This window comes from Filicampus tigris, chromosome 7 (genome assembly GCF_054856515.1).
Source record: "Filicampus tigris isolate MCC_2025a chromosome 7, RoL_Ftig_1.0, whole genome shotgun sequence".
NCBI classification, from domain to species: Eukaryota; Metazoa; Chordata; class Actinopteri; order Syngnathiformes; family Syngnathidae; genus Filicampus; species Filicampus tigris.
The window spans coordinates 23,002,812-23,029,676 of record NC_141223.1 but is presented as its reverse complement, the minus strand read 5'-3'; the positions used below and the strand labels follow the sequence as shown (position 1 = coordinate 23,029,676).

General features: G+C 39.8%; 5 protein-coding genes across 15 annotated transcripts in view; 3 read left to right on the top strand and 2 right to left on the bottom strand.

Annotated features, from left to right (window-relative positions):
* The first annotated feature begins 447 nt into the window (after positions 1-447).
* cldnj (claudin j) lies at positions 448-4,371 on the top strand. The gene has a single exon (XM_086035573.1). The coding sequence runs from the start codon at positions 3,167-3,169 to the stop codon at positions 3,800-3,802; it is 636 nt and encodes a 211-aa protein (XP_085891699.1). The 5' UTR covers positions 448-3,166; the 3' UTR covers positions 3,803-4,371.
* A 175-nt stretch (positions 4,372-4,546) lies between these two features.
* On the top strand, positions 4,547-9,729 carry LOC147145183 (claudin-4-like). Of its 2 annotated transcripts, none has more exons than XM_086035564.1 (2): positions 4,547-5,447; positions 7,239-9,729. In XM_086035564.1, exon 1 carries the CDS (start codon positions 4,708-4,710, stop codon positions 5,383-5,385), a length of 678 nt encoding a protein of 225 aa, XP_085891690.1. In that variant the 5' UTR covers positions 4,547-4,707; the 3' UTR covers positions 5,386-5,447; positions 7,239-9,729. The 2 variants fall into 2 exon arrangements, with proteins under 2 accessions (XP_085891690.1, XP_085891691.1); XM_086035565.1 differs by having other exon boundaries at positions 4,547-5,537.
* A 2,157-nt stretch (positions 9,730-11,886) lies between these two features.
* sbds (SBDS ribosome maturation factor) lies at positions 11,887-14,591 on the bottom strand. The gene is made up of 5 exons (XM_086035562.1): positions 14,206-14,591; positions 13,882-14,011; positions 13,571-13,771; positions 12,146-12,310; positions 11,887-12,085 (listed from the first exon to the last, which is right to left on the bottom strand). The coding sequence occupies exons 1-5, from the start codon at positions 14,331-14,333 to the stop codon at positions 11,960-11,962; spliced, it is 750 nt and encodes a 249-aa protein (XP_085891688.1). The 5' UTR covers positions 14,334-14,591; the 3' UTR covers positions 11,887-11,959.
* Positions 14,592-14,856: 265 nt separating this feature from the next.
* ech1 (enoyl CoA hydratase 1, peroxisomal) lies at positions 14,857-20,134 on the top strand. The gene is made up of 10 exons (XM_086035577.1): positions 14,857-15,100; positions 16,102-16,270; positions 16,561-16,649; positions 16,752-16,876; positions 16,986-17,034; positions 17,160-17,224; positions 18,439-18,509; positions 18,584-18,655; positions 18,836-18,986; positions 19,668-20,134. The coding sequence occupies exons 1-10, from the start codon at positions 15,064-15,066 to the stop codon at positions 19,770-19,772; spliced, it is 933 nt and encodes a 310-aa protein (XP_085891703.1). The 5' UTR covers positions 14,857-15,063; the 3' UTR covers positions 19,773-20,134.
* Positions 20,135-20,450: 316 nt separating this feature from the next.
* cep295 (centrosomal protein 295) overlaps positions 20,451-26,865 on the bottom strand; it is a 30,868-nt gene continuing 24,453 nt past the window's right edge. For 6 of the 10 annotated variants that reach the window (XM_086035551.1, XM_086035555.1, XM_086035553.1 and 3 more), the window contains exons 26-29: positions 22,667-22,845; positions 21,684-21,864; positions 21,503-21,587; positions 20,451-20,750 (exon numbers count right to left, since the gene is read on the bottom strand). In XM_086035551.1, coding sequence (XP_085891677.1) covers positions 20,519-20,750; positions 21,503-21,587; positions 21,684-21,864; positions 22,667-22,845 — 677 coding nt within the window. In that variant the 3' untranslated portion in view covers positions 20,451-20,518. The remainder of the gene's footprint in view (positions 20,751-21,502; positions 21,588-21,683; positions 21,865-22,666; positions 22,846-26,865) is intronic. The other 4 variants (XM_086035556.1, XM_086035559.1, XM_086035560.1 and 1 more) reach the window with 2 other exon arrangements.

Sequence of the window (26,865 nt, the reverse complement as noted above, 5' to 3'; positions counted from 1 at the left end):
CCAGTAGCACCAAGACTGTGAGTTTTCTCACGTCTGCAGTGCACCTAATATCATTTAAGATCCTTAAAAGAGCAGTCTCCGTACTGTGGTTCATCCTAAAACCAGATTGATATTTCTCCAAAATATTATTTGTATTTAAAAAATGATTCAACTGGATGAAAACCAGTTTTTCTAAAATCTTACTTAAAAACGGTAAGTTGGATACGGGTCTGTAGTTATTAAAAACGCTCGGGTCAGAACCGCTCTTCTTCAGAAGGGGCTTCACCACCGCCGTTTTAAAGGCAGCGGGGAAGACGCCTGTCTGAAGAGAGCAATTGACTATATTTAAAATTTGTTCTTCAAAAAATCCATAAAATGTCTTAAAAAGAAATGTGGGAATTGGATCCAAAAGGCAGGTTGTTGGGTTTACCTGGGAGAAAACTCGAACAAGTGTCCTTGTTGCTGCTTACAGACGTGTAACACCAGTGATTCTTACAGTGTGGTTTGAGGACTCCCTCTAGTGGTATGCGACTCACTGAATGTCAATAGCCGCATTTGATTACAGAACGGTTTGTTTTCAAACATTTATGTAGGGAAAATAATTATTTAATGCAAGTGCAATATATTTACTTTAAATCATTTTTAAATTTTGCTTTATGGACAATTCCGATCTCACGTCAAAATGACGTCACAAGTCAAGATGGCGGTCAAGTCGGTGAAAACAAACTCCAAGATCATTGAAAAGCATTGAACTTTGGGTCGATGTCATTTGATTTGTGAGGATTAGTTTGATTTCAAAATGTGATGAAATGTCGTTTAACTACTATAACAATCTGTCTGCAGAGCCAAAATTTTTATCACACTCGAGAACGAGTCTTAGCACTTAAGAAGTGCTCGCCACAAAGCACTGCAGTCTTGGTTAGCTTACATTCCGAACCATCCAGTCCCACTCTATTCACTCCTTTAACCCACTTTCTATGACGTTCACGGTCCACACAGTGATTCTGTTGTAACCTGTTTTAAGTACCTTCTGTTTTATTTTAAAAAGCCTAACAGGAAGTGGCTATGTGGTAGCTTGAGAGAAATGAAGCGCCGCATGTTCGAGTTGCTCTAAACGGGTCGCATGAATCCCTGTAACAGTTATATGGAATGATAATTTAGTTTCCATCATGTTATGGTTGGACGATGCAACCGCACAACAACTTCTAGGTTTCTGCGAACTTTATATTCTATCACAGCCAAAAGCAATGCAATGCGGTGGGTTGTTTTCACAGACTAAGGCGCGTTGCATCGTGGGTACCAGAAATGCCCGGATATTCGGAATTGTCCATTTGCAGTGCAGTGTTAATGTTCAAACACTGGCTTATATTCAGAGCTGGGCACTTGACCCTTTTTTGCCCGTCCGGCCGCGACCCTCCACCCTTGACCTGGGTACCCTTCCGCGACCCCCCGGCCATATTCACAAACATTGTCGGCCCCCGCCCCATTACGTCACCCCACGCCCCCCCAAACAAAAAAGAAAAAAACATGCATGATGCCCCCACGGGAGAGATGCTAACAGACGAGGTTTATTTAAAGACAATTAGCTGGCTAACTTACTATTCAAACCCGCTGTGGACACGCTTCAAACGCGCCACTTACTCACATACTTACCCAGCTGCGTGTACTAACTTCCATTGCGAGCCCTGGGGTTGGTTTTGTCGTATTGTATAATTATTTGGGTCCAACAGACAAGTCTGCAAGCATTCAACAAGTTACTTATTTTCCACACTTCCCCTCCTTCACACTTCCCGGCCTTCAAAATAAAAGCATACCAGCAAACCACTACACAGCAGTTTTGCTACGGCGTATTTCCGGAAGTAGGAAAGTGCATGATGTGCCATACTTGAGTGCTGCGCACAGCTTGAATATACTCTCGGACACAAGTTGTTTTGAAAGAAGCCTAAAAAGAAGCCTTTCACCAAGTAGGCTGAGATGAAATTTGGCCGCCTCGCGAGCACGTCACAAGCATGAGGGCCGATTAGTGGGCCTGACTAAAATCCACTTCCTGCCATGCTTAGTCCAGCCATTTTTTTTATTTGTCACCCCCCACCCCTCCGCCCCAAAAATGGGCATCCGGCCGGGCCGGAGGGTCCGACCGGTCCGGCCCAGGGACGGACTGCCCAGATCTGCTTATATTAAATTACTTTTTAGTTACCCCGTTTTTATGGACACTTGGGCCTTACTATGTTGCTGTATGTTAATGTTGGTCATAATGGTGGTACTCTGTATTTTCTGAGGAGGTGCTTTGTGTAAAAATGGTGTTCAACGCCCTGACAAAGATACCATTCAGCATTGTGTTGTCACGTGCTTCTTAACTCTTCACATTTCAGTGCGCTCGCCATGTTTTTCCAATCTGGATCAGAATTGCAGCCTTATTTAAAAATTAAATTTGTCATTTAACCCAAATATAAGTGACAATAAGCAGACAAGCATATTTAATTTCTTCTTGTAAGAATAAATAAAAATGTTAGCATTTGATTTATTCTTACAAGTAGTACAGCAATTTGTTGTCAGGTTGCTATCATATCCACGGCAATTTTTCCCCTTTCCCTGCATCCCAAATAGTTGAGAACCCGTCTTGTCTGTTTATACGATTCCAAATGGTGTGGTTTGGACTTAGGTGAGTTTACTACATCATGTGACGCAGAAGACCAGAATTGTTCAATTGATTAATTGAATTGACTTGATGAACAAATCCTCTTAGCTGCAATTACACACATGTTTGAGTGCTTGTTTTGTGTGATTAGGCAGGGGTGGAAGACTCGGATCACATGACTTGATCTGCGACAGAACCAAATCTCCAATTTTAGAACTTGGGACTTGCGAGGTAAAAACTTAAAAACTAAAAGAATTGACTTGATTTGCTTGATCTTCATGGTTTGACAAATCTTGCCTGATTCCATTTCAATGAATGCTTTACCACAAGTACAGATACTGAGCAAAGTGGCTAATGTGCTAATACGTGTTGTGCGAGTGATCGAGATTGTATGACTTGATTCAAACCGCTTGACCTTTTTTAGGGACTCGACTTTCTTAATTTTTCCACGGTAACTCAGAACTTGCTTGAAACGAAGGTTAAGACTTGAGTCGTTCCTTATTACTTGAACAATTGTGACTTACTCCCACCTGTGGTTTTAGGTGCAACATGGCCCTGCAGGAACTTGGCATTGTCCTGGCCATGCTGGGCCTGGCTGGTACCATGCTGATCTGCGCCCTGCCCATGTGGAAGGTGTCGGCCTTCATCGGGACGCGCCTGGTGGTCATGCAGGTGTTCTGGGAAGGTCTGTGGATGACGTGCGTCAGCGAGTACACGGGCCAGATGCAGTGCAAGCTCTACGACGCCCTGCTGGATCTACCTCCAGAGCTGCAGGCGGCTCGCGGCCTGGTCTGCATCAGCCTGGTCCTGGGGTGCCTCGGCTTCCTGGTCTTCCTCCTGGGCGCCCGTTGCACCAAGTGCCTGAGCCACCCGCGCATCAAGACACGGGTGGTGCTGGGTTCGGGCCTCGTCTTCAGCCTGGCGGGCCTCGCCGCCGCGGTGCCCGTGTCCTGGACGGCCAATGATGTGATCAGGGACTTCTATAACCCACGCGTCCCTGACGTACTCAAGCGGGAGCTCGGGGCAGCCATTTATGTCGGCTTCGTTGCATCGGGATTGCTACTCTGCGGGGGGAGCATCTTGTGTGCGAGTAGGCCGCCACCCAGGGCCGCGATACGTTCCGGTGGGTACACCCCGGCCAGAACAGCCACAAACAGCAGCTACGCCATCAAGAACTATGTCTAGAATAGGAATGGCGGGCCTTGCATTTGGTACTCGGTACCTGGGCCTTGACTTACGCGACTTTATTCACCTCTTAATACAATCACTACCACGTTGCACTTATAGACAGCATCGGTTGAACAAAAACATAACTGTGCCACATACACGAGAAACATAAACACAAAGAATTTAAACAAAAACACATGATACTCATCAGTGATGCTAATTGTAAAAATTGATTATGCTGTTGCAACAAGATTTCCTCTGTTGAACCAATCAGAGGCAAGAAAAATGCTGACGTCAATGAGGATCTGGCTTGCCCGATGAAATCTGATTGGTTATGTAAACATTCTCATTGCTAATCTATATGAAATGAAATCATCCAGCACTACTGATTCAGTAGGTCACGAGCAGATTACGGCAACACAGAGGCTGAAATCTGATTGGACCAAAACATTCATCAAGAGATGCTACAAAATGAACAGAATAGATTGTTGGGAAACATTTTATAAATTTTCATAGAGCAACTATTAGAATTTAATTTGTAAATGTTTAAGAATCAAAAGCTAGAGTGGTAAAAGCTCTGATGATGCATCTTGGTCTTGTTTTTGTTTTTACATTACAAAAAGCCAGCGTTTGAAGAGACGGGTGTGTAGACTTTTTACAAAAAAACAAAACGTTTCCTTTAAATCAGCTTCTTGTCAGAGAGTAGAAAAGCCCACAACAGAGGAGCTTTTGTCCTGCCTGCTGACGGCTCAGACTGCGAGAGTGGGATTGTTTTGATACGATGTCAGAACAAACAGAGAATTCCTCTCGGGCTACGCCTTCCCTCTGCTTTCTAACGCCGTCCGACCGGTTTCCCATGAGAAACACGGCCTGACAGCGGTTGGGACGTCCCACCCGCCGTCAGTTAGGCTTCCCGAGTCGACATGCGCCGGCATCTGGAGTTGGCGGGCCTGGGTCTGGCCCTCTCCGGGTGGCTCTGCACCATCTTGACTCGCTGCATGGCCTTGTGGACGGTGAGCGGCACCCAGGACAACTCCACGGCCACGCTACCAGCCTACTGGGACGGGGTGTGGCTGGAATGGGACCACTGGGATCTGGCCCACAACGGGCAGCTGCACTGCTCTTTCTACCGGTCGCTCATGTCCCTCTCCGGGAGTTTCCAAACGTGGAAGGCTTTCATTATGGCGGCGGTTGGCGCAGGTGCTTTTGCCACCTCGGTGGGCGCGGCCGGAGCCGTGTGGTTCCCCAGGCGGGGGCAAGTGAAAGTGGTCTCCGGGGCCGGGTACATTTTATCCGGGATCCTCATTCTGGTTCCCACTGCCTGGACCTGCCACCACACCAGCCAGCCACTGGAGGGAGCCGTGCACCTGAGGCGGGCCTGGGGGCCGGCGTTGTATTTGGGGTGGGTCGCCTTTGCGCTTATGATAGCCGGGGGGACCCTCCTCACCACGTTGTGTCCCACCGCCTCAGAGGGACCGGCCCGAGCCGTTGAGGGTTTGAGGCCGCATCATCCGGAGGAAGAGGCAACCCACCCGCTCAACAGAATCAACATGGCCACCTTCACGCACAGCCAGTATCATCGTGGGTCCATGCCCGTCTGATGTGGGTGATGCGGGGAACCCATCCATCTGTTTTCAATAGAGCTGGACGTCATTTGCCACGGGTGAGCTGATTTGGGGCTGGATCCATCACCAGCCAATCACAGTGCACATGCTCGTCGTGTGTGTTAGGTTTTCAGACCTACCCGCAATAGGTGAAAATCTCAAATTATCTTTCCATATTGAACTGAATGGAAATGTCATTAATCCGTTCCAGGCACACACAAAAACTCAAGAAAAGTGTTTGGAATGTGTTTCTTCATAAAAAAACGATATAATATTCATAATATTGTCCTTCATAAAAACATGTAGTAATGACATAATTAAATAGACCGTAAAGAAATTAAACAGGTTTTGCCACCTGGGATTGGTATAATACAGAAACATGGATTACATGGAGATGGTCACAACTCCTCAGTAAGATGCAGTAATTAGTCATTTGCTGTAAGAATTGTCTTATCTGTCTACATGTTTTGCTGCACCATTTGTGCTCAAATATCCAGAGCTGGGCATCGTCTATCAGCCAGTGAGTTCCCGTCTGCATATTTAATCGACCCCACGTGGTCCCAGTCAGTCCAAGTCAGCCAAACCTGTACCACGTCACACGCAGGTTCCGCACACGTGACACGCAGACTAGTAAGGATAAAAAATAAAAGTGTTGTGTACCTTGTGGTACAACAGACCACATGTGCCCATTATGTTTTTTATTTCAGCGATCACCACACTGTGTGTCTGTTGTTTTTGTTTGATATTTTTTCTTTGTTTGGTGGCGTGTCTGCTCGTGCGGCGCCTGCGTGTGACGTGAAGATTACGTTCTCGACGCCGATTGGCCGTCGCCGACCAGGGATGGACCGGGACCACATGGGTTGATTAAATATGCAGGACGGAACGCCGTGGCGGTTAGGCGATGCCCAGCTCCGCAAATATCCGTTGCTTAAAGAGTTAAAATACGGTGGCATAGATGCTAGGGATGTCACGATTCAATCAAGCCCCGATTCGATTCGATTTTCAGTTCACGATTTTCGATTCAATTTTTTTTAAATCGCTACAATGCAGCCACACACAAACACAATTCGGAATGATGTTTGGCGCAAGCGCATAATTTGATCTACTTATTGAAAATGTCGTATGCATCTGGAAAGGAAAAAACTTTAAAGATTAGGAGGAACAGAATTTTTTAGCACTCTAAATTAGTTTATGGTATTCTAATGACCTAGGTATGTTATGTCTTTTTTTAGGTGTTGCTGTATAGTGCTTGTGAGTGCTGAGATGTCCAAGTTCATAAACGCAACACTCGGTGCATCTTGACTCAAATAGATTATTCGATTAAAAATAAAAAAAATCATCATTGCTTATTTTAAGTAGTTTAAATACATTTTAAATCGATTTTCGAATAATTGTTACATCCCTAACAGTTGCTATTTTTAGCCTGTCCGTGGTGTTTAGCATTGTTTGTTAGCATTAAGATAAATAGTCTGTTATTTTAAATACACAATGTGCAATTCTTAGTTTTCTGTTCAATTTGGGTTATCTAGAACTGGGAATGGCATAAAAGAACTTGAAGCCTTTTTCTAGGGTCATAGAAAAAAAATAAGTAATCTGCCAATCACCGGCTTGCATCTTGAAAAACTCGTTAAGTCAGGTCACTCGATTTACTTTTCCCGCTCCCACATAATTTAAACTCAATAAAATGTAATAAAGCATTCCCAAAGCCTAGGGACCAGCGGCAAGCCCTTTTTAATAGTTTTATTTTTTTTTAATTAAATAAATAAAAAAACACTGAAGACGTGTTTTTACGCCAATGGACAATTCAAGAGTCTTCAGTGAACCTAATGTGTTTTTGCAACCCCATACAGAAAGACCTGAGCAGAGATTCGCACGCAGAACGTGTCGACAATGAGGCAGCGGTCCGACCATGGCTTCACTGTGATGCACGTCACCAACCACAACACATACTACTTGAATCCATCTGATCTTTTCCTATATTGACATGGTGGCAAGTGGGCCGGAATCCATCCCATTTTTTTCCCATAGGGAAAATTTGGAGTAAATGATGAACCTACTCTCTAAAAACAGTTGGGTCAAAAATAACCCAATTATGGGTCAAAAAGGGAGCAACTGTACTTGACTGAAGTTGACCCAACTTTTTTTTTTTTTGTACAAATCAATCCATTTTTCTGGGCTGTTTTGAGCACACAAAAAAAAATTTGGGGCAACAGCCTTTGCAGTACAAAATCATGATTTTGGAATCTTGCAGGAAGGAGTGGAGTACAGGGAAAAAATCCAAGCAAGCATGGGGAGAACATGCAAACCCAGAGCCAAGATTCAAACCCCGAACTGTGAGGCAAATGTGCAAACCACTAGAGTGCCGTACTGTGCGTAATCACAATTTAAAGGGGAGTCAACCCCAGATTTTTCTTTACAAAAATATGTTCTGTGCGGCTATACTAGTTGAAACACACCATTCTGATTAATATTGCATTTGTGGAATATGATTTAAAGTTCCACTCCGGAGTACTTTTAAGTTTCTAATCGCTGCTGCCACCTGCGGCCGAAAAAATGAATTTGCACACTCCTTTCTTCACGTGCACGAAGCACATTCTAAATGACAATATCATCACTTCTTACCTTTGGAGTAGAAAGAAATCCATTTGTGCATCGCTTTTCAGGCCCAACTCTAATCTCAGTTCTCTCCACCGTTCAAATTTCTGGTTGCGACTCTGTGAGACTATGAGGAGAACGCGCATGATGTCACATCCGTAGGGAAATTCGAACCCAATTGCACTCATTCTGAGTGTGAAGAGCTAAAGTATTAATCTGCTATTTGCAGAGCTGGGCAGTCCGTCCCTGGGCTGGACCGGTCGGACCCTCCGGCCCTGCCGGATCACCATTTTTGCGGCGGAGGGTGACAAATTTTTTTAAATGGCTGGACTAAGCATGGCCGGAAGTGGATTTTAGTCCGGCCCACTAATCGTCCGTCATGCGTGTGACGTACTCGCGAGGCGGACAAATTTAATCTCAGCCTACTTGTTGAAAGGCTTCTTTTTAGGCTTCTTTCTAGTCCTGCGTCGGCGCGAGCGACAACTGCTGTTATAAGGATTGTGGCATTGCCCCCTCGCCCCTTCTTGTAATGATGGGAGAAACATTGAGTGGTTTCTACGACTCAAACCCTGAGTGCTTTTCAACCAGAGGTCATTTATCTGGACAGTTTTTTTTAATGCCCCACGTGCAGGTGGGAGGCGCGGGTTACGTGATGTGACAATAAGGAAATACAAACACGCTTGAACGCACGTTGCTGTCTCACGTCTCTTCTTACACAGACGACTGCCCCATTGATTCACCTGACTGACGCATTGTGCTGTTGGCGACAGGTCTGCGACACATGCCACGCACACATCAGGATTTGTTGCTGCTCTGATCGGTTATATCACATGTTGCGATGACATAGTTTCCCACACGGAGGAGAGAATGCACCATACAGCTCGTTGCTGCTGCTGCAAAGCAAACTAGTTTGGCAGCGGCGTGGGTGTCATGTCAAGAAGCAACTCATCCACGTTCCCAGTTAGACCTTCCTGATCATTTTCGCAATAAAATTAAATGCATCGTCTAGGCATCCCTTTAAGGTTGTAGCAGGCACGATATGTTATCGCTGTCTTTTTGAAGCGACGCCGCCCGACTTGGAACGTAACCGTTTCCAAACAACTTGTGTCCACGAGTATAGTCAAGCAGCACTCAAGCATGACACCTTCCCTACTTCCGAAAATACGCCATAGCAAACCTGCTGTGTATAGTGGTTTGCCGGCACGCTTTTATTTTGAAGATGACGGTGACTTCTGACCGTCTGTTGGACCCAAATAATTATACGATACGAAAAATCCAACATCGGGGCTCGCAATGCAAGTGAGCACACGCAGTTGGGTAAGTAGTAAAGTACTACTGGCGCATTTGAAGCGTGTCCACAGCGGCTTCGAATTGTAAATTAGCCAGCTGATGATCTTTAAAAAGCATCTGCCATTAGCATCTCTCCCAGGGACGCTTTTTTTTCGTTTGATCGGGGGCCAACAATGTTTATGAATATGGCCGGGGGGTCGCGGAAGGAAGGGTACCCAGGTCAAGGGTGGAGGGTCGCGGCCGGACCGGCAAAAAAGGGTCAAGTACTCAGCTCTGGTTATTTGTAAGATGTGTTTAGTTATAAATAGTCTAATGGCTATCGTAAAGATATTTTGGGGCAAAATCCTGCGCAGTGCAGCTTTAAGCAGCAAAATGTACCCATTTACCCATCTCAGGGGGAGGACAGTTTGTCACTTGCTGTCGACTAAAAATGACATCACAGTTGCTCAGGGCTCAGGTAACAACCAATCACGGCTGACCTGTTTTTTGAATCTTAGCTGTGATTGGTTGTTACCTGAGCCCTGAGCAACTGTGATGTCATTTTTAGTCGACAGAAAGTGGCATGATGGCCGGACCATGACATGGACATGGGTGGATTTTACTACTAAACTCATATTCCACAAACACAATATTAATCAGAATGCCGTGTTTCAATTAGTGGGACTGCATAGAACATATTATTGTAAAAGAACATTTTTGGGTTGACTTCCTGTTTAAGTCAATAATGTGTCACCATTAGTCGCATGAATCGTGAAAAACAGTAAAGATGTGAATGTTTTTATTGACGGCACACATAACATTTTTATGTGCCATATTACTGTAATGTGTACAGTATATACAATGTATAGAGTAAAAACACAAAAAAAGGTGTTACACCATTAAAACTGCTGGGCCAAAAGTAACGTAAATTGGGTGAAATAGCTAACCCAGCGCTGGGTTCAAAAAGGGACCAAGTCAATTCTGAGTTATTTACAGTATACCCAGCGCATTGGGTTGATGATTTGACCCAGCGTGTTGGGTCAAGATTCTGATCCATATATACTATGCATACAGACTATTTAAAGCGAGCAAGAATTGGGTTAGCAGATTATCTGTACAGCTGTGGTTAAAAATAATACAAATTTTATTACCAACATTTTCTAAGCAGCAACAACTTTCCCGTGTCAGGTGTCGCCACAGTGAGTCACTCGCGTGATGTTGGGCAGTTTTTACACCCATGCCCTTACTGACAGAACCCACTGAGCCATCCAATTTCCACCAATGTTTTCTAAAAATGTTACAATTTACTTCAACTTCGGTAACAACAAAACCGTCAGCTCTTCACCTCAATCTACTGGGTCAAAATAATTAACCCAGCATTGGGTAAAAGTAACCCAATCTGCTCAAAATCCACAGCTATCCAGCAAGTGGGTGAGAAAAACAACGCAGCATTTTTTTAGTTACTGCAGATTTATTGACTGGAATTTGGGTATATATTTGTTTTTCTCTCAAGCTTACATTCATTAACATTCAAACCTACTTCTCCTCCATTATTGCTTTTATTGCCCCTCTTTAGAGTAGACCATACCAGTATCTTTTACATAATACGAGTTAAGGTGAACAAGTTGTGATAAATCGAAACACAGCCACAAACAGAATGTTATTTAATTTGAGAGACTGTATGCAAGTAGTTGTGATGTAATATTAATTGTGGGAATTGTGACAAACTACATAAGTTTTTGCTTGAACTTGAGTGAAAAGGAGTGATGTTATGAAACATGCATTTGCATCAGAGCAGACTCCTCATACATTAGCATTAGTTAATTACTTTTCCTCGTGAAATGACCTCTTTATCATCTTACTTTTTTATAACATTTTGAAGTTTATTCCTCGTTAAAAAAAAACCCACATTACTTTATCACGTAATTTTAGTCTCATAAAATATATTACTGGTACTTCTTTCCAAACATTACTACTGGCGGAGCTAGACGGGGGGGGGGGGGGGGATTTAAGGGGCACTCCACCCTAAAATATGCTTGGAGTGCCCCAGGTGCCAGGCCAGATCATTAACTTTTGAGTATTTTCCAGGAATTATTTTCCATAATTCCCTCCATCCCCCACAGGGAACATATAATGAATGTATATCTGTGTTTTCTGAAGGATTTGGGGGTTTGTAAAAATGTTTCTTTTTTTGGCGGACCCCTTGAGATATCCTTGCCTCCACCAAGACACCCCCCCTCCCCCAAGGAAAAAATCCTAGCTCCGCCAGTCAACATTACAACTTCATTCTTGTACAATTTTAAAGCTTTTTATGAAGATTTCAATATGGGCTTATATTACCTAAAGAATATTTGTATATTTGTGAATAAATATCCTGCTGAATGTATAATTTGTTAAGTGGTCTTTTTTTGTTTTTGCTATGGTACTCGAATGAAGTTTTAACATACTTGGCCAATACAGAATTTCCGATTCTTAACCTGCGGACAATGTGACAAATTACTTTTCAGCTGTTCTCGATTGAAAAGAAAGCGACATTATTAAGTATGCGTTTGCATTTGACTGTACATTTGTCTGAAAAAAATAAATGAAAGTGCTGCAAAAGCAGAGATTCCCAAAGAGTATGCTTATAGCATATAGGGGAAACAACTGAGTTTTTATTTAAACTGTATTAGTGCCTAGCGTCTTTTTGAAGTGTTGAAGTGATCCCCTACAGCTTCTCGTCACCCTCCTCCACGTCCTTCAGACTGATTACGTCCACCGAGCCACGGCCTTTTGTCTCACAGCGTATCAGCTCGCCAAGCTCCCTGTAGCAGCCAGGATCCACCAGACAGATCTAAGAGAAAAGAAAAAAAATTAGCATTGCCCTTAGAGGGTGGAAGGACTGCCAACTTACAATTTCCAGGTTCTCCTCAAAATCTTCGCTCTCGATGACCTGCAGGAGAGGTTTGAGCTTCTCCTTCAGCCGCTTGGACTCTTTGCCTGGCAACAGAAGGCGCAGCCTCATGTGGGCCCGCTGGATCTGCATGGTCTCCTTCAGCTGCCGGATCACCTCAAGAGCCTGCATGCAACGCAGCCACATAGGGACAACAACTCTTATATTAGACAGTAATGTCACTGTCATAACATTTAGCTTCAGGCTGGTAAGATTCTGTCCCTTTTCTTGAAAATTCTGCCTATGTTCTTATAAAAAGTTGTTGTAATAATAAAATTAGGTTTTTATAAAATGGTAAGTTTATTATGACTTTTTTCTTGCGACATTATGATTTTTTGTCAATAAACAATTTACATGTAAAATTATGAAAGGATATATTCAAATGTATATTATCTTATAATTGTACTACTTTATTATCATGTTATAATGTGACTACTGTATTATAACATCTAGCATGAATTTTGTAAAAGTATGACTTTTGCAAATTCCATGGTTGTCATGTTACAATGTTATTATCATAAAATGGCAACTTTAGTCCTCTGAAATTGTGCTTTTGTTTCTTTTTTTTTTTTTAAACATTTTGACTTTTTCCTCATAAAATTACAAAATAACTATTTTCCTCCTCGTAATATTTATAGTTTATTCTCGTATTGTACCATAATGTCCATCCATCCATTATCCAAGTTGCTTCTCTTCACAAGGGGGGTGCGGGCATGCTGGAGCCTATCCCAGCTGTCTTCGGGCAGTTGGCGGGGTACGCCCAGGACTGGTTGCCAGCCAGTACCATAATGTCACTGTTGTAAAACGTATTGTAAAATTCTATTTTCTTGCAAATGTTGACTTTTACTTGATTCTGTAAAACTCATACGTTTTTGTCATATTTTGACTTTTTCTCATGACAAATATTCTCAAAAAAATTATGAAATAAATACTTGTTCATCATAGTAGTACTTCATCCTCAAATGATGTCACTGTTGTAAAATGTAGCTTCATTCCTGCAAAATTCTAGTTTTTACTTCGAAATTCTGATTTTGTTCTCATAAAACATTATATTACAATGTTGTCTTGTAAAATTACAACTTTATTCTCATAAAATTATCATCAATATCATAAAATGTTACTTTTTTCTTATAAAATCCTTTTTTTCTTAATTTCAGTTTTCTTTAAAAATTCATGACATTTTATTCTCAAAATTATAACTTTCTTGTAAAACTGACTGACAAATTGTACATTTTTCTGATAGAATAACTGACTTGTTTATCTTATATTTAAACTTTTCAATTATAATTCTGACTGTATTCTCGTGATTCTCTAACTTTATATGGATGATAGTTTTTCCCCGAGCGAGTGTTGGTTGCCCCATGCCATAAAGGCCGATGCCGTCACCTGCTGCTTGGTGTTTTTGTTGGGCTTCACTGAATAGTGGATGTCCTTCATGCCACGCTCGATAAGGCTGACCGTGTATGGCCTCTTGGTGTCGGGGTTGACGCACTTGTCGGCCACAATGGTGGCTATGTCCCTGAACATATTCTCCAGCTGACTCTGCCGCTCCTTGTCAGATACCTGGAGCTCCCCTTTGGCCAGGATCTGTCCGTACACAACACATAGAAGAGTGGTCAGGCTGATGGGATTTTTAAATGTCAGTGCCCTTATTTAGAGTGTAAACGTTACTATTACACTGGACATTGTTACTGGACCTGTTTGCATATTTCAGTCAGGTCATCTGTGCCGAAAGCTTTGCACAAGTCATCCTTTTTGGCCACCTGCCCTTTGGAGACATTGACGAAAACTGAGTTTGTCTGCAAAACCTCATCCAGATCTTTCTCTCTGCAGACAAAAACACACAGGTGACACCTAGTGTATGGCATCTTATTTGGAATTGTACCTTGGCTCAACAAAAGTTGGCATGAAACAATAACATTCAGAATGTATACAAGAATGCATTAAGACAACAAATATTGACAGGGATATAGGGGACAAATGCAGGACTATTTCAAATCAACATTTGAGGCTTTACTTACGCTCCTGAGCGCCAGCTGAGAACTTTATTCTTATAACAGGCGATTTCGAATCGCTTGCCTCCTTTCTTCATCCGCACCACCGCCACATTCGTCAGCCGGATTTGGTTGGTCGGTGTAAATATAGACATTTTCACGTCTATCTACTAGGTTTGTTGAGGATAAAAGTTTGTTGTGAAAACGCTTGCCTCTGCGACGCACCTTTTAATGTGTTACTATAACTAGAGTCCGTTAAGAACTAGCAATTGCGAACAACAGTTCCGCTTAAATTTACATTAAACGTATTGGCTGAAGGCAAAAAATGCACATTGACAGAAAGCAACTAAATATTTTCTTAGTGATATATATAAATTGTTTGTGATAACGGCAAACAACCATGTAGATAAAAGGTGAATTTCCAGTCACCGTTGACAAAGAGATCGTCTAGAAACAGTAACGGCAAACAAAAGTTCCAGTAATGATGACGTGATTTTCTTTCCACAAACGTCGCAAATAAACAAAAACACAATTTTGTAATCATAATATTTTCTTCCTGTAAAAAGGCTGATATGACTAGCTTGAGATTTAATTAAACAACAAAGTAGGTGAAAGGTCACCAAAACTTCCAGTCAACTTGAATTTTAGAGGGCGCTAGTGTACCTAAACGCCAGTACCAGTAAAATAAAGCGAGAAGAAGAGTGAAAACACTGCCTGCCTTGAAGGGCCTTAAAGAGTTTCGGTGAGGCGCCTGTTTAAAATATATCCACAGCTCACTTAAATTCACTTTTCCATCGATCTGCAAAACACCACGTCCGCTTGAATCGTGTTTGTTGAGATTTTTGTTTGTTTTTCTCCATACCCCACCTTGTCGTCTCAAGGGCGATGTTGTCACTCTTTGCCAGGTCTGCTCTCACAACATGTAAGTCACCAGTGCTCTGTGCCGTTATTAAACGTCACGTATTGAGTCAGTCTTGTTAAAAACTGACAGCTGTTGTGTTTTAATTTGTTATTTTTGTTGTGTGTTTGTGTGAAAGTTTATATTGATACTGATGCGTGATAGCGAGTCTGTTGTCACTCCCCCGTGTGCCTTCAATGTATGCCTAGTGCATCTTGTCGTAGTGAAAAGTAGTACTCAAAGCAAGCAAGTAAATTGAAATTAAAAAAATATGTTCAGGTGAATAAGCAGAAGCAAACTTTATGAATTTAGGCCCTCTCTTGATACATATAAAAACATTTTTGACTATTTGTTGACTTAAGTAAAAAACGGAATGGTTGATGAGTTCATGGAACTTATCGCAAGGAACGTTTTTGACATGGATATTACATAATTAGGGTCACTGATAGTGTAGTGGTACACACGCCTGAGTTGTGTGCGGGCAGCGTGGGATCGATTCCCGCTCAGTGGCGGTGTCTTTGTGTGCCCTGCGACTGGCTGGCGACCAGTTCGGGGTGTAATCTGCCTTTGCCCGTTGACGGCTGGGATAGGCTCCAGCACCTCCCCGCGACCCTGTATAGGATAAGAGGTTTGGAAGATGACACATATTACATAATTATGTAAACATTTAAACAAAATTTGAATCCGTGGATTTTCAAAATTTACATGCTTTGCTATAATGTAATGGTAATGACATGAAAAAAAAACACCCTCCTGAATAGTGTACCTAAAATTAATTTTCATTTGTCTGACGTATATGATGATCTATATAATCCTTTTAAAATCCCTATGTGGTGATTAGGATAGTGATTCTCATAGTGTGGTACTAGTACAATTCTCTATGTAGTACAGTTAAGTTGTATTTAACTTTGTTGCACAATACATGCATCTAATTATAAGAACTGTTTGTTTTTAAACATGTTTAGGAATTTAATCATTCTCTAAATGCAGTTTATTTTGTCTTTCTTTTTTTTTTTTTTAAACAGACCCGGGTTTTGGGCTCTGCAGCCAAACAATTGTCCGGGCCATGTCGTCGTCCGGCGGCCCCACCGCCCCTTACACCACCCTGGCCATCAGCCGCCCAGCACAGGCGATCACGCATGTGGAGCTCCACCGTCCCAACAAGCGCAATGCTATGAACAAAGCTTTCTGGAGGCAGGAATCATTTTCAAATGTTTTCTAAAAGATGACATAAGCCCCAAACATTAAACGGGGAAAATAATTTGTAATTGTGTCAAGAGCTGAACTATTTAGAAAAATTATCAAATTGTGATTTTTTTTTCCCCTGATATTGCAATGACCATTTAATATACAATCATTTTTGAACAAAAACAACCAATAAATAAATCTCTGTTACAATGAATAATATCTCAATATCTCTCTCTATATATCTGACAGCGACAATCAAAAATGAGCATTATTGTCATGGTTTTTTACACCCTCAGTGAGATGGTGGATTGTTTCAACGAGATCTCGGGTGACCCGGACTGTAGAGTGGTGGTGGTCTCTGCCGCAGGGAAGGTCTTCACAGCAGGTGTTACAAGTCTTGTGTGAAAGTTGCATATTTTTGTGTGGATTTAAGACCAAATGTAAATCATAGTTGTGTGCCTATGTCCATGTGTGTGCGTTCGTCCAGGTATTGACCTGATGGACATGGCCGGCGACTTGCTGCAGCCCGATGGAGACGACACGGCCCGGATTTCTTGGAACCTTAGAAAAAAAATCACCAAATACCAGGACACCTTCTCAGTCATTGAGAGGGTCTGTATCAAATATGATATGAATAAAATTGTACTGTATTGTATTGTATTATGATTATCGTAATTTTATAATTGTTATTATTGCTAATCAATGGATTTTCTTGCTCTAGTGTCCAAAGCCAGTTGTGGTGGCTGTCCATGGTGCCTGTGTGGGAGGAGGTAGGAGGACATCATCATGTTAGAAGTTTCAAAACCTAATTATTTAAAACTACATAGATAAATACTTCATGCATCCTTGGAGGAGGTCATAATTTGACCTTTTCAAAACTCAAATGCTCTATCAGGTGTTGACCTGATCACCGCCTGTGACATTCGCTTGTGCACCCAGGATGCCTGGTTCCAAGTCAAGGTATGTCCCGTAGACCATCACGTAACATCCATCACTCACTAGGCCACGCCTCTTAAAGGCACACATCCAACACATGAATACCACAGCACATGTACATTAATTAAGCTTCATGAAACAAGAATATTTATTAAGTTTTTACATTCTCTTATTCTATTTTGCAGCAATAGTTAAAATGTATTTCTAGATGCCAATAGTTAATATTGTTTTCTAACTACAGTCAAGTCTACACACCCCTGTTCAAATTGGAGTTTTTTGATACAAAAAATTAGATGAATATAAACTTAACCCCTGAGAAAGTTGAGACGTTGAAGTGTTTTTTTTCCCCCCACATCTCAAGAAAATTGATTATTACTGTACATAAGAAAAAAATGCAAGTGTGATAGAAATTAGGTAATAATTGCCATCTGGAAAGATTTTCCCAAGTGTTTAATAACTGTATATAATGAGTTTTTGAAGTGAACAGAAATTAAACTATTCTACCCTATACGAATATATGGAGATGAACCTGTATACAGGGTGTCCCGCAAAATATACTGACTCCTTAACTGGACATGACTCATGATTTACATGTTTATCGACGTTGATACAAGTCTAAATAGTTACATTAATAACGTTGAATTTAAGATAACGGCATAAAGAAAACATGAGACTAAACAATATGTATACTAGTGTTGCACGGGATACCGGTACCAGTACCGTACTGTGATTTTTCGGCGTCAAAAACGGCCCAATACCTTTTTTTTTTTTTTTTTTAAATACCGGTGTTTAAAAAAAAAAGACAAACGGGGAAAAAAAGTATCCACGGTGGAATTCCTACACCCCGGTTCTTGTAATGTTTACAGGTGATATTGTGTCCAAATGATATTCTGATACATTAAAATTGTCTTTGAGTATTTAACATAACAAATAAGAAATACAAAAACTATGGTCAAGTAGAAACAGCAGTGCTGGGTCATACCTCCATCTCCCGTGGGATCAGGAAGTCAGGAACCCCCCTCTTGAGATAATTGGTTATAAATTAGTGCCAGCCCTCCTTTCCAGGACGAGCTGCCTATTCTAAAACCTACGTGTCATTGTGTGATTGCATTATTATTCAGTGTCATTAGTTTTATTAGAACAGCTCATTTGTGTGTGAGTGTGTGTATGTATGCGTGTGTGTTTCCTAGTATGCAGTGAAAGCTGCAGTTTAGGAATATATCTATACTGTGTTACAGGAAGTGGACATAGGGCTAGCGGCAGATGTTGGAACGCTGCAGAGGCTCCCGAAAGTCATCGGCAGCCGTAGGTAAATGGCTCATAATCACATAACACTGGAAATAACGACATTTGATATCATTGTGTTTGCTGTTCTTTCTCCAGCCTAGTGAACGATCTGGCCCTGACTGCGAGGAAGATGTACGCCGACGAGGCCTTGAGCAGCGGACTGGTCAGGTAAACTGATTTTTACCTTTTTTTTTTTTTTCTTTTTTTTAAGTTTTCTTTTTTTGTGTTTGTGTAAATAGTAAGTTACCCTTAAGATGGATGGATATCATGGATATGGACTAAATTTTCAAGCAGCTTTCAATATTAATTGAATGGAACTGGGATGGGATTTTGTCTTTGGGTATCCAGCCGAGTGTTTGCAGACAAGGAGGCGATGATGGTGAGTGCGCTAGAGATGGCCGGGGAGATGGCTGCTCGCAGCCCCGTGGCCGTGCAGGGCACCAAAGTTAACCTCATCTACTCCCGAGACCACAGTGTAGCTGAGGGACTCGATTACATGGTAAGCAAAACTTAACACATACACATAATTTTCTTTCTTTTTTTTGTAAATAGACAGATTTTCATATTGGTAAAAAAAAAAATTAAAAAAAATCATTCTCATTTTGAAATGTTCTTTAAAAAGTATTTATTCAAATCATACAACCAATTTAATGGAATAAATTAAAACTTAGTTGAATTTCTATGTATAATAGTTTCATTTAATCATAAAAATTACTATTCTTTTTAATTTTATTTTATTTAAATAAATAAAATAAATTTTATTTATTTTTAATTTATTAAATTGCATTATACTTAATGACTCAGTTATTTATCCTACCATCCATCATCCAAATCGCTTATCCTCACGAAAGTTACGAGGTTGCTGGAGCCTATCCCAGCCGTCTTCGGCAGTAGGCGGGGTACACCCAGAATCGGTTGCCAGTCAATCACAGGTTTACAAGTTTAATAAAATACTTCTTTTTAATGTATATGATTACTATGTTTAAAATAAATCAATAAAATTATTTTCTATCAATAAAAAAAAAATTGAATTAATCTTACAGGGGGAATGGCGTAATGCAACCATAAATACAGGACTCTTGATATTGTATCTACAGTATGTCAGTATGGCTCGCAAGCCATACTTGTGTCAGCATGCCCCTGAATTGTGATTTGACATTGCATCCGTCCATGTTTCTAGGCCACGTGGAACATGAGCATGCTTCAGACTGCAGATGTGATGAAATCCGCTCAGGCCTCCATGGAGAAGAAGAGTGTTAAGAGCATAAACTTCTCCAAACTGTGAAAAGAGTTCCGGACGTCCACCGGACAAGCTCTTTACACCAGCTGTTCTCAAACTAGGGTCCCCAGGCTACCTTTCGAGGTGTGTCCAAAGAGCCAACATCATTGGTAAACTAAAAAAAAAAAATGGTGAATGTGGGCACAATCTCATGATTCATGTTACCTGGTGCTCCTTTTCTTTAAGCATAGTGTGTAAAGGTTGCATAAATAAGCTGAAAAGTGCACTTCTGACAAACAGCAGCCAAATTCACTGGCCTGACTTCACGATGAAGTCTATTTTTATCTTTTCTATCATTGTAAAATACACATGTATATGATTTGAATGTTTATATTACTCTAATAAATGCTGCTGAAAGTTAAAGGAGACATTGTGTCCCCCCCAACAGTTTTGTCTTACACATCTGTGACATATGGAAAGCGCTAAAGGAGACATTGTGTCCCCCCCAACAGTTTTATTGCCGAATGTCTTATACATCTGTGACATATGGAAAGCGCAGGCTTAATTAAGGCTACCGTAAGTTTAAGTTTTGCTTTGGTTTCAATTAGCTATGTTGATGTTGAGGAGCTGCATGTAGTGCTTTGCTGCCACCATGTGGCTGATGGCTGTGCCTGTATATCATAACTCAAGTTATCACTGTAACAGTACTTGATGTAAAAAGCTTGTGAACTATAAGGCCCCACGATCTTTGAATAAGTTAAAAGCTTTATTGATGTATAAAAAAAATAATTTACACAGCTATAAAAACACATTCAGAGTCGCTCATTGATGAGTCTGCTTGGCACGGAGCTTCTGGAGGGTTTTCTGTGTGGGAATAAAACATTCTTTGTATCAGTTGAGTGCAGGCTGTGTGCGTCAAAGGGAAAGTGAGTGTGATGGTTTACTATGTGGTAGGCTTTGGCATTCTGTCTGTTGGTGGCATATGCCTCCTGTCTGCTCTGGACTGCCTTCCGCTGCTTCACCTCCTCCAGCTGCTCATACAGTCTGAAAGAACAAATGCACTTAACACAGTGGTAACTTCATTTACCAGTTTAATTCATCACGTGACCAAGCTAAAGCTTGTAACTCAATGTAGTTGCATGTCAAATCAATTTTCCACATTGAAATGCTGTTAACCAAACAAAAATGGACCAATGCATGCAAAAACACATTCATAAAAAAAAAATCCAAAAACAAGACACTAAAACAAATCAAAACACACGCACACAAAATAAAACAAAGAAAAACTAAATGAAGACAGACACAACACACAAAATAAAACCAAACACAAAATGTACAAAACATACAAAATATCACACACAAAAACAAATATACGTAACACATATTTACACAAAAAGTAAAGTCCAAAACAACAGAACAAACACCCATTAGATTGTGTATTCATACAAAAACAGTCATACACCAATGAATAAACACACACAAATTAAAACCAAACAAACAAGATACAAAATAGCATCAAACAAACACACACACAATATAAAGAAACATCAAACCCACTCATGTACAGTATGTCATGAGACAGGGACACCCACTCAAAACAAGCTAATTTCAGCAAGGCAAACCATCTGGTGTGTGGTGTACTGCAATTCTTGATACTTGGGCTATTTTCATGGAAAACAAGCCATCAGTCATGTCAGTAAGATCATGGCGAGCAGTTTGAAATTGCCCAAATATGTGTGGTTTCTCATTTAAAAAAACAAAAGAAAAAACAAAAAACAACAAAAACATAGAAGTACCTCTGAGTTCGTCTGTGCATTTCGGCAACTTCTTGTTTGCTTTTCTTGACGTGGCTCTGCTCATTCAGCTTTGTTGACATGCTGACTGATGTAAAACAAAATGAACATTCAACTTCTGGGGAGCAGATCTATCCACTCAATCAATCCTACCATCCATCTCGTTACTCATCACATTTTCTACCTAGAGGAGTTGAGGGCTTTTGTTGCTTGACCGATGTGGACGTTGCCGTTTTGGACATGTCAACTTTGGCTCCCTGTCGAGTCTGCGCAGGACGTTGCTTGGACTGCTCGCCGTGGACCTCGGCTGCCGCCAACCTTTTAGCTTTGTCTTGTTCCGCCCGGAGGGCCGACCGAGTCTGCAGCTGAGGCACAGTAATTTTGGATTTTTCATTATAGTTACTTTTTGGGAGAGGGTTGACTAGTTTTTCAAATTCAGTTAGTGATAGAATAATTGTTCATAGGTTATACCATATTTACTGTTATAATTATTGTAAGGTGTTTTTTTTGTTTTCTTTTTACTTGCAAGGAGAGCGCAGGGAAGTGTACGATTACAGTTCCTAAAACCCTCTGCCCGGCTCCTGCGCCTCCTCCCTTTTATTTTCTTAGGAGTCCCTCAATACAAAGGTGTTCCAGCTCTATGGGAAAGGGTAGCGAAAGCAGCTGGAACACTCTGAACTTGTTTTGTCTATGTGTGTGTGTATGTGTGTGTGTGAGAGCCTTTATCATACATATGTGGAAGCAAAGCACACCAAGCAAGTTGGGCCTAGATATGGAAAAAGGTAAAGCTAAACCCACAACCTAATCAAGCTAACAAGCCTAATCATGAAAAATCTAACATGAATCATGATATACATTATTATTCTTGCAGTTGTAGTGTTTCGAGCGGGTTTTTTTTTTTTTTTTTTATCAGAATTTTTTCGATATGCTTTGTTTTAGTTTAGTGTTTACTGGTATTCGTTGTACTTTTACATTTTTTTTTAATATAAAGGTTGGTTGCAAGATTAATAAAAGGGTCGCAGTATTGTGTTTTGTTAACATAAAATGTCTTTTCAGTTAATTACTTTAAGGACTAATTTTTATTTCATCAACAATGTTATTTCATTAGTTTTTGGTTATATATATATATATATATATATAAAAAGATAAACATAAACATAAACAAACCTTGGTCTGCAGAGGGCGTTCCCCAGACTGCACTCCTCCTTCCACCGCTCCAGTCCTGGCCAATGCCCCTTTGGCCTTGACTTGTTCCGCCCGGCGGACTGACTTCTCCCGAAGAGCTCGGCGCTTCTCCTCAAAGAGCCCTTGCTGCCACGACCCCCAATTGAACTCCAGGAGCATGCCTGATGCCAGAAAACAGATTAGATTGTTAACTGCGTTAAAAAATATATTTTTCCCCGTACAGTGAACAAATAAAGATACATGGAAAATATTCACAATCACATTACAAATTACAAAAACAAAAAAAAGGAAGAAAAATCCACTCTGAACAACAGCCACCGTTGTGCACTTGACACACTTTTTTTTATTTCCCTTTATTTTGAACAACAAAATACAAATAAAATAAGAAAATAAACAACAAAAAAGGAGTGTCATTTAAGTGCATACAAAAAGACAGACATACATTACATGTTTGAAAAGAAGTAAGAAGAAGTATATGTATACTTTTATATTCCTACCCGTTTCATCTCCATTTCATCAACAAGATATTACAATATTTTCCAATTTTCCGCTAATTCTATAACAAGAAATAGTATTATATATAATAGAAACTACAGGCAATACACTTCCATATCCACTACTGATTACTATATTAATAAATGCTGTTCAGCGTAGTTCACTTTTCGATTATAGTGGATTCTGTTAATGCGGATTGGTACACCTATTATTAGAAATATGGGTAAATGGGTTTACATAATGGCACAAGAACAATAGTAATAATAGCAATAATAATAATAGAACCAGACAGTAATGACCATAATATAATATATATATAATATATATATATATATATATATATATACACACACATATACATCCATACATACATACATATAATATTTCTACACCTCTATCAGCCCCTCTTCATCTTTATATTTCTCTAAAATACTTATTTTATATTTCGTTTTGAACTGGTGTATGTTTGTGCATTGTTGTAGATCAGTATTCAGTTTATTCCATAGTTTTACTCCACATATAGATCCAGAAAAACCTTTCATTGCCATGCGTGAGTACTTTAAATTATGTGTTCCCCTTAGATTATAGCCACCATCTCTTTCCGAAAACATATTTTGAATATTGCCCGGCAGTAAATTATGTTTTGCTTTGTTGATTAGTTGTATAGTTTTATATTCTATAAGATCAAACAATTTTAAACTTTTAGAGCATAGTAACAGTGGATTTGTGTGGCGCAGATAACTGGCGTTGTGGATTTCTCTCATAGCTCTTTTTTGCAGTATAAAAAGAGGCTGCACTGAATTCTTGTATGAGTTTCCCGAGACCTCTGAACAATAATTTAAATATGATAAAACTAGTGAGTTGTAAAGAATGTGCAAGGATTTTTGGTTGAGAAAATGTTTTACTTTAGACAGGATAGAAATACCTTTTGAAAGTTTAGATTTTATATATTTAATGTGAGGCTTCCAACTCATTTTCCGGTCAGTAATCACCCCTAGGAATTTTGTCTCCTCCACTGTCTCTATGTTTACACCTTCAATTTGTACTTTAACTTGGTTGTTTGCTTTGACATTTCCAAACACCATCAGTTTTGTCTTGTTTAGGTTTATTGATAACTTGTTTTTGTCAAGCCATATTTTAACTTTTTGAAACTCTGATGTGATTATATCGAAAATATGTTGCATTTTTTCACCAGAAACCAGAATATTGGTATCATCTGCAAACAAAACAAATTTCAATAAGTGGGAGACTTTACATATATCATTAACATATAATATAAACAATTTTGGTCCTAACACTGACCCCTGGGGTACACCACACACGATGCCTAAACATTTCGATTGAAATGTTCCCAATTTCACAAACTGCTGCCTATCTTTTAAGTAGCTTCTTAACCAGTTCAGGGCCATACCCCTAATCCCAAATTGCTCCAGTTTATTCATCAAAATATTATGGTCTATGGTGTCAAATTCTTTCTCTAGATCAACAAACAGTCCTAATATGTGTTTCTTTTTGTCGATTGAATCAGTGATCTCTTCAATAAGTTCTACTAAGGCAAATGCAGTTGACCGGTTTGCTCTAAATCCATATTGACTGTCCGAGAGCAGTTTGTGTTTTTCGATGAATTTATCTAATCTATTATTTGAAGAGTTTTTCGAGAATGGTGGAAGACGGGAGATGGGCCTATAGTTTGTAAAATTGTGTTTGTCACCAGTTTTGTAGATGGGAATGATTTTTGCAGGTTTTCATTTTACTTGGAAATAGCCCTGATTGAAATGATAGATTCGTAATGCAAGTAAGTGGTTTGGAGATTCCCATAATGACCTTTTTCACGTCAATTTCATCACAGTCGCTAGATGTTTTTTCTTTACAACCATTAACAATATCAATCACCTTTTTTTCAACAGGTTTAAGAAACGTTGAACATGGATTTCTTTCAATTAAAAGCATTGTTCGCTGTGTCATGATTGTGTATTTTCTTTGCCAGGTTTGGTCCAACGCTGACAAAAAATCTGTTGAATTTATTCACAACCTCGTCCATATTGTTAGTGTTAATTTCATTTTCTATGAAATAAGGTGGGTAGTTGTACTTTCTGTGACCATTTCTAATTACATTATTTAAAATATTTCAGATTCCTTTAATATTATATGTATTACTTTCTAATAATTTGGTATGATATTCTTTTTTACATCTTTTCAAAATACTGGTTAACTTGTTTTTATATTTCTTATATTTGTTTTCTGTTTCTTTAGTTTTATATTTCATAAATTCCCTGTATAGAGTGTTTTTGTTTTTGCAAGCATTTATTACCCCTTTTGTTATCCACTGATTGTCATTATGCTTTGGTTTTATTTTATATTGACTGGGCAGTTAATATCATATAATCGTTTACATTTTTTGAGAAATTCATCATAAGCTTTATCAATACATTTTTCTTTGTATACTGGATTCCAATTCTCTTTCAGTCAATCATTTTTTAGTGCTTTCATAGCCTCTTCAGGCCTTGTTCGTCTGTGTTGTAATCTACTATCTTGGTTGTTTTTGCTGTATTTACAGTCATAAATTATAAATACTGGTAAGTGGTCACTAATGTCATTTATCAGTAGTCCACTCACCAAATTGTTCTCCCTATTAGTAAAAATATTATCTAATAGTGTTGCACAATGGTAGTGATTCTGCTGGGCCTAATAATACTAGGATAAAGGCTGAGGCTATATACTGTGTGAATAAACTCTGTCATTTTATGTTGGTTTGGATTGAGAAGATCAATATTATAGTCACCACAGATGAACACTGTTTTTATGTTTGTTTCTGTGTAGACTTCCTCCATCCAGTTTTTAAATGCGTCAATATTCGAACCAGGTGTTCTATAGATGCAACTTACATACACATTTTTCTTTTTTCCCCAAAGATATTTCTACTGTAATACATTCTACCATATTATCCACCACCTGTGTCATTCTTTCTACCACCTTGAAACATAAATTCCTTTCTATACACAAAGCCACCCCACCTCCATTCCTGTTCTCTCTATTCTTACAAACCATTTCATATCCATCTAGTTCAAAGTCCATGCCTCTTTCTTTGTTAATCCATGTTTCCGATACTGCAATTATGTTAAAGGGTTGTGTGAACTGACCTAGATAAGATTTGATATGATGAAAATTGGCATACAGGCTTCTGCTATCAAAGTGAATAATTGATATTTTTTGGGGAGAGTCAATGGTGTTATATTGTTCCTCTGTGTAGTACTTGCAGGTATTGTTGACGGTATGAAAAAAGTTATTTTCTGGGTCAATGTCATTTTCTATGTCCTGTGAGTGGTGCTCAGTATATTAAAAAGTATTTCATTCCAGTTTATTGTATTGAGCAGTTCTTCGTATTGATTGGGTGTCACTGGTACGGGAATGCGTTATGTTTGTCATCATCCGGAGTGCGCGACGAGTGCAGTCCTTAAACAGTTCCTTGGTTAGTTTCCATTGAGTGGTTTTGGTGTGCTGGTGCAGGGGCTAATAGAATACTTCATTATGTTAAAAAGGTTTCCCGGCATTTGGTGAACAATTCTGACTCTAAATGTTATTCCAACAATTAATTTACTAATCAACTAATTACTTTATATAATTAGTTTTTTTAACTTATTGGTATATTTTTGTTTTAGTAGTCGCAATAAACTAAAGAATTATTT

Coding starts and splice junctions, on each gene's coding strand:
- cldnj (XM_086035573.1), top strand. CDS start 3,167: ATGGCCCTGCAGGAACTTGGCATTGTCCTGGCCATGCTGGGCCTGGCT.
- LOC147145183 (XM_086035564.1), top strand. CDS start 4,708: ATGCGCCGGCATCTGGAGTTGGCGGGCCTGGGTCTGGCCCTCTCCGGG.
- sbds (XM_086035562.1), bottom strand. CDS start 14,333: ATGTCTATATTTACACCGACCAACCAAATCCGGCTGACGAATGTGGCG. Junction 14,012..14,205: donor CTCAGCTGGCGCTCAGGAGC/GTAAGTAAAGCC, acceptor TTTTGTCTGCAG/AGAGAAAGATCTGGATGAGG. Junction 13,772..13,881: donor TGACTGAAATATGCAAACAG/GTCCAGTAACAA, acceptor GTGTACGGACAG/ATCCTGGCCAAAGGGGAGCT.
- ech1 (XM_086035577.1), top strand. CDS start 15,064: ATGTTGTCACTCTTTGCCAGGTCTGCTCTCACAACAT. Junction 17,035..17,159: donor TGGTGCCTGTGTGGGAGGAG/GTAGGAGGACAT, acceptor ATGCTCTATCAG/GTGTTGACCTGATCACCGCC. Junction 17,225..18,438: donor ATGCCTGGTTCCAAGTCAAG/GTATGTCCCGTA, acceptor ACTGTGTTACAG/GAAGTGGACATAGGGCTAGC.